This window comes from Daphnia pulicaria, chromosome 1 (assembly GCF_021234035.1).
Source record: "Daphnia pulicaria isolate SC F1-1A chromosome 1, SC_F0-13Bv2, whole genome shotgun sequence".
NCBI classification, from domain to species: Eukaryota; Metazoa; Arthropoda; class Branchiopoda; order Diplostraca; family Daphniidae; genus Daphnia; species Daphnia pulicaria.
In genome coordinates this window covers 17,629,399-17,641,054 of record NC_060913.1, presented here as the reverse complement: position 1 = coordinate 17,641,054, position 11,656 = coordinate 17,629,399, and the positions used below count along the sequence as shown (strand labels likewise).

Below are 11,656 nucleotides of genomic sequence, written 5' to 3'. Positions count from 1 at the left end.
TTTTTAAAAATAACCCATGCAATGATGTTCCATAATGGTAAATGGCATTAATGTCCATTCTTCATTTGTCCCAAGATATTTATTCTGAAATTTGGGATCCCTGCCAGCTTAGCGGCAAAATTTTAATTTGTTTTCTTCAAATAGCTAGGTACTGTGCGTGAATGTCAATCGGTTTTAGATTATTTTTATTGTATGGTAATCCAGCAACGCGTGGTAATACTGATAATACTTATTTCGTTGGAGGGAATGCCAGAGAGTTTCTGCTGCGACATGAATTGATCAACGAGAACAGCGTAGCACATTATAACGGATCGCCTGCGTATGTGAAAGATGTTCGTACCAGTAGGCCATGACAATGGCGAAATGAAAAGAATCCCATAGAAAAATGAATTTGAGGATCAAATTTGATAAGCGGTTACTACCAAGTTCATTATTACCGGTGCGAATAGTTTAGAGCCATCAGCGATGGTACCGTAAGATATGACGGATGGTGGGCGGGAACGGCAATCCGTCTGGCCGGCATTCTCTGTCAGAGCTTTCACGTACCTGTGAACGCTGCCAATGTCATCCGCACTTGTTGCGGCGTGCAAGCATTAAAGGAAGCAATTTACATGGATGAGTCATATCACGAATGAATCGCTGGACTCGTACGGTATCACTCAAACTCAACTGCTCCAAATGGTTCCAAAAGTCCAGAAACTCCATCCATTTGGGCGTTACTTACTTGAACAGTTGATCCTCGTAGAGAAAGGTGACGTAAGGACTCATGTCCAGCAAATAGCGTTCTATTTCGACTAGACAAAACTTTTCCGGCTGATGTAGGCGGATGTATTCTTTTTTCATCAGATTTTTTACTAGAGCTGGCGCCAATTCTGGAGGTCCGCTCTCTCATAAGAAGGGTTTGCTAATAGTAAACAAATTTTAAGCTATAACCAAACAGTTACGTTTAGCCTATCGGAGCTAAAACATGAAATGTTTGGGGAATATGACGAACATCCCTCCCAAACCCGCCCCCAACCATCAATCGATTTCTTTTTTCGATTTTTTTTCTTTTTTCAAAATGAAGTCCTCAGTTACGATAATTATTGCCATTAGTCTAACTGAATCAAACCCAATCACATTTCGTATCGTATTCATAGATGACTGCGCTGCCGACTGAGTCATATAGTCATACTATCAAAACAGAAACATAGCTAGATATTATCCTCGGACTTGTAAAATTGTTTTCTAAACCAGAGCAGGATCATTCACAATACTTTTCTATCATAATTTATAGGGACATAGTTAAATTTATTTATTTAATACAATCCGATTGCCGTAACATAGGCGTTGAGATAATTGATTTTCCTTAACTCGGAATCGTAAATCTTAGACCTGGTGAATTTTAACTTGGAATATCTTCGCCCGATAATTCAAATTAGGTCAACATTGGCCTATACAGAAGGAGATGGGAGCAGTTCCACCCTCTAGTAAAAGAAATGTGGGTGGGAGGTTAAAGAAAAAAAGGATTAAAGCGCTTCATATATGATGGGAGGTTGCGGTGACTAAAAGAGGGGTAGCTTATATTTTCTTTGATTTTACCGACGGAAGTAAAAGAAAGGTGAAGAAAATGCACCTTTTTTCTGTCCCGCCAGATTCATTATGCATTCCTCCAAACGAAAATGTTGCGTTTAACTAAACCTAACAAATGTTTACCTATACCTAAACATTTTGTTTCCTATACCTAAATAGAATGAAGTCTGAAAGAGGCTGAATTCGAGAGCAATACAGGCTTGTATTAACTCTACCAACGAGACGAGGCCAACTGACGCTCTGATCAGAAGGAGGGGAGGGGGGCGACGTTGCCAAGTCATAGCATGTCTTTTTCCCCGTACTTGAGTGGCAAAGAATTACTGGATTGGACAATGGATAGCGAACAACAATCACTAAACGAAAACCTCCTACACCAAAAGCAAACAATCCCCTAGACCAACATGAGGAGCCAACATGATAGTACTGAAATCGGATGGGGATGGGCGAAAGAGCTGAGGTAAGAGGTGATGGACACTGAACACGAATGAGAAAAAAACAACAAAAAACAAAACCAAATCAAACATTTAAGAAGCGATCTTGGCGGCCAGGAGAAGCGAACGACGGGGAGCGGAGGAAGGCGCCGCCGGAGGGGCCGGAGCAGGAAGCTGGCCGGTGACTGCTGCATTTGGGGCGCTCGCTGGGGGGAGCGGCTGCAAAACCTGGGGGGAGGCGACACGGAGAAAGCGTCGATTGCGGCGGAACAACCGACCGGCCGGAGTTTTTACCAGGTAATCTCGAAACGGTCCAATTTCGACGATGATCCCAGGAGTGGACCAACGTTTTGACGCGTAGTCTTGGATGACCACGCTGTCGCCAATTTCCAGGGGTGGAAGGGGGTGTGCGGAACGGTTGAAATGCTGAACTTGAAGATCCTTTGCACGCCGAGCACGCATCTCCAATAATCCCGCGGCCTTCTGCCATTCAGGAGCGAATGCACGCCGGTGTGCAGGAAGAAGATTGCGCGTCGGGCGGTTGAAGACAATTTGTGACGGGGAAGCTCCGCCTGACATGGGCGCGTTGCGGAAAAGAAGCAAAGCCTTGCCAAACTTGTCCGGGTCGAATGACCCCGATGACCAAGAGCCGGCGATGAGCTTCTTCATTGATTTGACGGCTGACTCAGCGTAGCCATTAGACTGGGGATGTTGAGGCGACGAACGGCCGTTACTGATGTCCCAGTCACGAAGAAACGAGAGAAACTCGTCGGATTTGAACTGCGGGCCCCCATCCGACCATAGTTTCACTGGGGCTCCAGCTCCACACGTGAAAAATGAACGAAGGGCGTCGATGACCCGCCGCGATGAAGTGCTCCGGGAACGGGTAGACTTGAGGCCAGCCACTGAACTGATCTGCCACAATTAAAAATCACGGCCGCGGTATGCGCCGAGATCGACAAAGATAAATTCAAATGGGCGGGAAGCCGGGGCAGGAAGAAGAGGCTCCGCTGGATGAGATGGCAGACACTCCGTGCAGGACGGGCAGGACTTTGCGGCCACGATGACATCATTGTCCATTGAGGGCCAGTAGACCGAGAGATGGGCGCGCTGGCGGAGTTTAGTTGCTCCTTGGTGCATTTGGAGTAGGCGCCGGATGATCTCCTGTCGCAAGGACGCCGGAATGACTACTCGAGGGCCTACAAGGATAAGTCCCGCCGCATCGTCGACGGACAGCTGGCTCCGCACTTGCCAGAACGGACGAAGCTCCAGGGGAAGGTTGCACTTCTCGTTCGGAAATCCATCTAAAATCGTTTGGCGGAGTGAAATCATAACCGGATCGGCGGAGGAAGCGGCTGCCACTGAGGACAGCAAAATGTCGGGATTGGCGTTGCTGGATCCCTCCATCGTATCCAATAAATTAACGCGGGCTGAAAACGACTGCGGGCCCTCCGCGATCTCATCGGAAGCGGACGGGTGGTCCACGGGGGAGCGTGACAGGGCATCTGCCATCACGTTGTTCTTCCCAAGGCACCCAACTAGCGACGAAGGAGTACCGCTGCATGGACAGGCGAAGCCGTAAAATTCTGGGATTATCCAGCTTATCTAGGTGGTAATCATTGAGGATCGGAATCAAAGGGCGATGATCGGTAACGAGCCGGAAGGAAGGCAGGCCTTCGAGGAACTGGCGGCATTTGCGCATTGCCCAAGCCGCGGCCAGGCATTCAAGCTCGATCATCGCGTACCGACACTCTGCATCGGACAGGAAACGGGATCCCGCCTGGACGACGTTCCAGCTCCCATCGGCTTTTTGTTGTCGGAGGATGAAACCGAGGCCCCGGAGGCGGGAGGCATCGACGTGAAGTGAAGTTGGGGAAGCCGCGTTGTAAAATGATAATTCTGAAGATGAAGATAGGGACTCCCGGGCCGCTTTGAAATCCTTCTCGTGTTGCTCCGTCCACTCCCATACAAAATCCTTTCGAAGTAAGCCAGAGGGCGAAGAACGGGAGCCAAGTCGTCCGCCAACCTGCTGGCAGAGCCCGTGGAAGGCTCGCATCTCCGAAACACAAGTAGGAGCCGGGAATTCACGGATGGCCCTCAGTAAATCCGGGCTGGGTTGGAAGCCACTCTCGCCTACTACGTAGCCACCGAACAACACTGACGGTTGAGCAAAGACAACCTTGCGAACGTTAATGGCGATCTGTTGATCAGCGGCGAGGCGGAAAAGGCGACGGACGAGGTCCACATGTTCTTCCCAAGTGGGAGAGAAAACCAGGATATCCTCGACTACACGGCGACAGTTCAGGAAATCGTCGAAAATGTTTGCGAGACGTCTGCCGTAGTCATCGCCAGCCAACGAGACGCCAAACGGGAGACGGTTGTACTTGTAGCGGCCAAACGGAGTGGAGAACGTCTTCATGGCACTTGACTCCTCATCCAGCTCCACCTGGTGGTAGCCCTTCAGGGCGTCGATAAAGAATTTCATCCCCGTCGGGATGGTTCGGACCGCCTGGAAGGGAGTCGGAGAATCAAACGTGGGCCGGACGATGCAGTGATTGAGCGAAGTGAAGTCGCCGCAAATGCGGATTCCGCCATCGTCCTTTGGGACAATTACAATGGGATGGACCCATAAAGTCGGCACTGGCACCTTGCTGATGATGCCTTGGTTTTCCAGCGAGTCCAGCTACTGTTTCACCCGTGGCATGAGAGGGACAGCAATGGGACGGGATCCGCGGATAGCAGAAGGGACCACGCCCTCCTTTAATTGAAAGTGGCATGGAGGGCCTCGCATCGGCCTGCACACGCCATCGAATATCAGAGGGCATTCAGCCATAAGAACGCCCAACGTGGACTTCACGTCGTCAATTGGGGCTGAAGCTGCCAAAGGCGGAGCCGTGATAGCAGCTAGCACGCAGGAATGCGGTTATTGAGCCGGAAGCATACCGAATTGTTTTTGTGACGCCTTTGAGAGCACCGGCTGTTGAAGGTCCCGGAGGACATGGATGGTTGTGGTCACGGGGTGAAGTAATCCGCCGGACCATGACAACGTGGCTGGGAAGTGGCCAAGTGAAGAAATAGCCGCCCCGGTGGCCGTGACTGCGTTTGTTCCGCCATCCATTAGTTGAACGTGCTTGAAGTGGCTCCAGAACATCGCGGCCGGGATCGCATCAATCGACGCCCCGGAGTCAGGGAGCACACGGATGACAATAGAAGCGTTGCTGGAAGCCGGGACAACACCAAGCTCGACCATGTCATCAGGGGTGATGGACTGGATCGTGATGCTGCCAGCCATCTCAGGTTTCGGGGTTGAACTGCCGCCTTGGGTACATACGGCCTGGAAGTGGCCCGTTTTGTGGCAACCAAGACATTCCTTGCCGAAGGCGGGGCAATCTTCTTTAGCGTGACGAGAGGCTGACCCGCAATTCCAACACCCATACGGCTTAGTTCCAGGCGGATGCCAACGAGCTGCTGGACGTCCGCGCTGCTGATCCCGGTGTTGAATGGCCGGCTTGCCCATAGGTGGTTTGGCCGCCGGAGTCTTTAGCTGGTGGACGGGGGCTGCACCACCCTGTTTGATGGTGGACGCCTGAAGCCGGGTGGCCTCCGCTGTACGGAGTGTTGTTAGCGCCCGATTAAGGGTTAAATTGGCACCCCGCTCCAGTAGCTTACGGCGTACCTCGTCGTCGAAAACGCCAAAGACACTTTGGCCCAAAATACGCGTGTTCTGGCAGGCGGCACAGCAATCTTTCTCGAACTCACATTTCCGTGCGAGATCACGCAAATCGCTGAGCCAGGAATCGGACGATTCAGTGTCACGCTGGACACGGGATGAGAATTTCTGGTGACACACATGGCAATTCCGACCCGCATTGCACCTCTCCTGCAGCTTTTCAATGATGACGGCGGCATCTTTCAACTCGTCGGCCGTCAAGCCCATAGTGAGCACGGCTTTCAGCGTGGCATTGGAGAGGCAGGATAGTAAGATGTTGGCAATATACTCCGGTAGATCCCCTTGCGGCAGAGCAGTGTTGATGGTTGACAGAGCAAGGAATATATTCCACTGCTGGTGCCAGATCTCGAAGGAGTCTTTGAATTCCTCGATGTCTAGTGGAGGTGGCACGCCGTACGGCTTGAATGGCTTGGGAGGCATGGCGGGGCACGGATTAACCCAAGACCTGGGCGACACGAGGTAATCACTGAACACTGCACGAAGGGTGGCACCGGCGTAGGATGAACACGACAGCGGAACGAATGGGGGAATTTAAAACACGCAGACGAACGTTAATGAACCGGGGAGCAGGAAACACAAAAAATAAATGAATTGAATGGAGAGAGCGTGTGAGGTTGAAATGGCAATGGAAAATTGAAACACGCAGATGAACGGTAATGAAGCGAGGAGCAGGAAACACACACAAAAAAAATGAATTGAATGGAGAGAGCGTGTGAGGTTGAAATGGCAATGAGTGGTCGAAACGAGGGCGTGAAACAAGAAAACAGCACACTTATAAAACAGAATTACGGTAATGTGGAAATGTGTGACGATAGGGGGCTGAAAGGTGGGAGAACTAAACCGCGGGATGAAATCCGCGGGGAATGGGTGGACGCGGAATAATTACGGCCAATCAAACGAACAAACGGATTATCAACAAGAGCGACGGCCAAGAGAGAATCAAACCCAGAGAAAAGATGGCGGGCGCGCAACAAGTGGGCCCTCTGTAAGGCAGAAAAATGCGTATGGACGGAATAGGAAGAGAGAAAAAATGGCGGGCACGCAAAATGTGGGCCCCTCAATATAGACACGACAATGAATCACACAACCAAAAAAAAATGCAATATGAAAAACAGTGGGTGAATGTGTGTAATATTCCAACTATGATCGACGGATTGGATAACTCGCAGGACCACAAAAGAACACAATATGCAGCACACGAGACAAAGGAAACAAGATGGCGGCCCCCACAAACCACGTTGGTTGCTGGGAGGGGGTGGTTAGCAGCAATGGGCGCACCCAAGGGCCGGGGAAATCAACTCAAAACAAAATAAAACTGAACGAAAACACTGAGGGATGGAGTGACGAGAGCAGGGAGAACGAAAAGGCTCGAAAACACAATCAACTGCGCCATAGAATGAAGTCTGAAAGAGGCCGAATTCGAGAGCGATACAGGCTTGTATTAACTCTACCAACAAGACGAGACCAACTTACTCTCTGATCAGAAGGAGGGGAGGGGGGCGACGTTGCCAAGTCATAGCACTAAACATATGTTTGGGAGAGTGTCGTGGCATCCAATTCTAGCGGCTTGCGTCAGCACCGTTCTGCCTTCCGTTGAAACTACATCGGCCGTTTGCAGTGACGTCCAAATTGACCGCCAAGGCGAAAGTCAAATAATGTAATACGCTACGATTGTATTTGTCTCATACGTTGACGTTGACCTTGTGTTAAACCAGTAAATCGATGGCAGACCTTTGGTAGTTCCACCACCTGGTAGAAGTTCAAACACGCGTGTAAAAGACCAGTCCGACCCAATCTGATGTCGTGATTCTCTAAATCTCCATCGCGACGGATCAAAACTTCGACGGCTTCAATCCAGCGAACTAGAACGGTTGTACTGCAGGAAATAATGAAGAGGTGTCCGGTATTTTTCGTCACTCTGATTTGGATCAGCATCTGCGAGGAGGAAAAATATATAAACTGTGACTATAAATACAGACAAGATTTATGAAAAATTTATTTCCGTGTCGTCCAATCATGGAATAACTATGTCAAATATAAGGAATAACTAACGTCATATCATGGATCTACCCGATCAATTCGGGTAGATTGTCTTCGTGATAATGAAGAGCAATCAAATGAAGTGCTGTCCTTTTGTGCATAGCTCCGTAATTGATGCAAGTAGCTTTGGCACTCAGCAATTGATCGATTACGTCACCCAAATCAGGGCGTTGGTAAAAGAGGCAGACGTCGTGAAGAGCCGTGATGTTCTTGTCGTCACGAATATTGGCATCGGCTCCGTGTCGGACCAAAACCAAAACAGCCCTGATAAGACGCTCATCGTGATGGGTGATGTGGTGATCCGACACAAACAATGCAATGCAGTTCAGTTTTCTATCGTTTTTGCATGGAGACTGGCCCAATAGGATAGGCAAAAATACATCTGGCACAGGAGCTTAATCCACTGCCCGTACGAAACTTTTACCTTATAATTTTAACTGTTAGCTATAACAGCTCACGCTGTGCTAGGCTAAAAAATCAAACCACTATATATATTTGAAATAAATATTTGGTGGTATTATAATTTTGTCGATAATTCTTCACATAGACTTCTAATTAAAAAATTAATGAAAAACTTAAATAAAAATTAACCATTTTTTATTTTTAAAAATATTTTCAAAATTTCACCTATTGGTAGTGTTGGGCCGTTAACTTTCACGATTAACGAAAACCTCCGTTAACGGAGCTTTTTTGGTCCTGTTAACTAACGAATAACGTAACGATGCAAATGAAAAACATCGTTATTTTTTTTTTCTTTATTTACAAAATAAAATAAGGGGTTAATAGAAAAATTGGTTTTGAAAAAAAAAGATAAAGGTGTAGCCACTAAGATAGGGTCTGGGTCCCTATCATTGTAAACGTCCCTACCGTGTTAACAAAAAAATATCGCCATTTCCTGCCCCAAGGGAAGAATGGAAAGAAGAGACGAAGGCAGAAACTAAGAGGGGACAAAGGGGTGGCGCGGGGTTCTCTTTCCTCGGGGCAGGATATAGTCTTTGAAAACATAATGCCTTTTACTTAAATTAATTATAAAAATCAATAATAAATAAACTACAATGACTATCGAGGGGAAATAAATCTTAAAAGATTACCTGATAGCTAAGAAATGAAGTTATCTAATTAAGAATAGCAACTGAAGACGACTGAAATGGGAAATTAAAAACTAAAACTAAAACGGGCGAAACTCCATAAGCCGCCATGCAAGAACTGTTACTGGTTCGTGTCAAATCGATTTTTCTCAATTTCATCGAACTGGCAACTTCGGAAGTTAGCCAACTCTATTCCTTTTTTTTTACTGAAAGTGTTTCCAATATCCCACTTCCCAGCTCTTAAAAGAAGCGCCGCAGCGGGTGTGTTGGGAAATAAGGAATAGTTTTGCTGAAGGTTTGCTTGGTCTAACCGCAAGAGGCGCTTACGATAGAGGATAAATATCGATATACGAGAGACTGAGCCCCGGTCGAATTCGGGGAACTTTGGCCTAGCGTAAAGTCGGACTCTTTTGCTATTCGGTTTTCTGTAGCTTAATCATCTGCCCATAACAGATTTTATCGTGGGAAATCTGCCCAGTCAATACCTAACTTGAAGATTGCGTCATCACGGCGATGCTTTAGACATCTGGTGGTGATGCTGGTTGTTGTGTCATGGTTGGGACATCAAAGATTGCGTCATCTGTCTTACACAAAAACTCGACACTGTCGCACAACAATCAATTTCATTTGATTGCGAGCCCGAAGGGCGAAGCTAATAATCGCATACGCAGAAAAAAAAGCCATGTCACTTTGTCTGTATGTGTGTATGTCCCGCTCCATAGCTCGGGCGTTTTAAGACAGATTTCAGACTTTTTGGTCTTACACAAAAAATATGCGGCGCGACCAGAACAAAAATAATTTCATTTACTTAATTAGTTCTCCCGTAATTAATGAAAAACTGCTAAAATAATTGTTTAACGACTAGTGACATCTGGCGGTGGCGACTACAACTTTTTAACCTTAGGTTTAAATTCCAGTTTCCACTACATGTGTAAGCTTGTCATTTACTAAACGTGTTAAGTTTAAAATTAATCCTTTTCGTCGAATATTTTTTATTGAAATATATTCGTAATGTATGGTTAAACATGAGTAAAATAATATTACGAATATATACCGCCCAAATAAATCCCCACCAGATGTCCATAGCATCGCCGTGATGGCGCAATCTGTGATGACCCAACCATGACGCAATAACAAGATTTGTATTTAAGTTTTGCAGTTTTTAAACTAAAAGATGGTTATTTTTAAATTAAATTATTGAACTTTATTTGTAAAAATGGGAACATATGAGTTGAGCAAACTAAACGTAAATAACTTGCAATGATATTGAACTGTGACAGAAAAATCCCGTTTTAAGACCGAAAAGTCTGTGAAGAAAAGTGTGAATTGTGAATAAGTCCGACTTAACAATAGGCCCTAAATTTTTCATTTAAGACAGCTTTCAACTGGCTTACGACTATCCCTTCGGCGAGCTGATAAGCTTGCTTTTCTATCTTGTTGTTGTGACTAAGTTGTGACTACAACTTTTTCCCCTTAGGTCTAAATTCCACTTTCCATTATAGCTTCCCTTGTTTTGGGTTACCTTTACTTTTTTTACTTTTTGGTCTTGAAAATTAGACAAAAAATATGCGGTGCGACCAGAACAAAAACAAGACCCTTCCAGGTTCGCCCTCGGGTATTATCGGTCATGAAATCACAAGACATCAACAGACTGTCAACAGACAACCTAATGGGTTTTGTGGTTGTCCTAAGTCACAAAAAGCTAATGACTAAATCCGCATAAAAATAAATAAAATTTAGTATTACCAAATGAATCGAAACTTACCTAAACGCTAAGATAAATTACTGTAAGTTTAGGGGAGACTGGAGTAAAACGGGACACCGGGTCAAAAGGGACAGTGGGGGGAAAAATAGTAGATGTTAATAAAACTGTAAAAATTTTTAGTATGTTATGTAAATCTGTATAATCTAATTTGGCATGAAATTTGGTTGGTTTTTGTCAATAACTGCATGAGTTATTGACAAAACAAAAAAAACGGTTTTTTTTTAGAAATTTTTGTCTCCGCCATTTTATGTTTGAAGAAACAAATAAACGCTAATGGCATGTAAATTTAATATGGAAATGAAGCTGATTCATTTCTTGATCTTTTAAAACAGAAATTATAATTTTAGATCGATTAGTTTAGACAGTATGAACTTTAAAAAAAAGTGTCTAAACCGGGAAATCGGGACAGCTGTTTTTGGCTAATTTGGGACAGTTACGGACCAATCAGCGTACAGCATTTTTAAGAGGCTCGATTTCGTTACCTAGCAACGCAGGATGTCCTACTGCTCCATAAGGGTTTTTGTATTTATAAGAAAAAAGGTTAAATAACACAATAATCAATTTGAAACATTTATAAACTCAAAGAGTATATGCAGTGGAACACTTTCTCAATTTTTTTTAATTTTATTGATGAATTTTAAGGCGAAAACGGAGGACGTCCCTCATCACCCACCCCAGTGTCCTCAATTACCCCCCAAAATAGGCCCCTCCCACAAATCTGAGGAAACTTTAAAGGTATTTTATGGGGAAATGGTTCATTATAAAATTATATAAAAAATATGGGGGGTTCATTACAATATGGAATACATAAAAACAAAATTTTAAAGAAATTCAATAATTAGTTTGGGAGATATAGGGGGGAAACAAAAACCGTCCCGTTTTACTCCAGTCTCCCCTACACAAAAAGTTTGAAGATAATCGATGCAGTAGTTTAGTTTTCTATAAATTTATTCAGATTCTGAATTTAAGGTTCTGGAAGCCTGGCCAGAACAGCGTACACTCCCCCACATCCCTCCCCCTCCTACACACA

At 45.6% G+C, this 11,656-nt stretch overlaps 1 protein-coding gene across 1 annotated transcript; it reads right to left on the bottom strand.

The window, feature by feature from the left end:
* Positions 1 to 3,462: 3,462 nt before the first annotated feature.
* Positions 3,463 to 6,153, bottom strand: LOC124345900. Its single transcript, XM_046798342.1, has 3 exons — positions 4,947 to 6,153; positions 4,699 to 4,880; positions 3,463 to 4,602 (listed from the first exon to the last, which is right to left on the bottom strand). Exons 1-3 carry the CDS (start codon positions 6,151 to 6,153, stop codon positions 3,463 to 3,465), a joined length of 2,529 nt encoding a protein of 842 aa, XP_046654298.1.
* Between the last annotated feature and the right edge of the window lie 5,503 nt (positions 6,154 to 11,656).

Bases quoted from the DNA above. Each gene is read 5' to 3' on its own strand.
- LOC124345900 (XM_046798342.1), bottom strand. From the start codon at position 6,153: ATGCCTCCCAAGCCATTCAAGCCGTACGGCGTGCCACCTCCACTAGAC. The intron at 4,881-4,946 runs GTATGCTTCCGG...CGCCTTTGGCAG, and splicing joins GGCGTCACAAAAACAATTCG to CTTCAGCCCCAATTGACGAC. The intron at 4,603-4,698 runs GTGAAACAGTAG...ATTGTCCCAAAG, and splicing joins CTGTCCCTCTCATGCCACGG to GACGATGGCGGAATCCGCAT.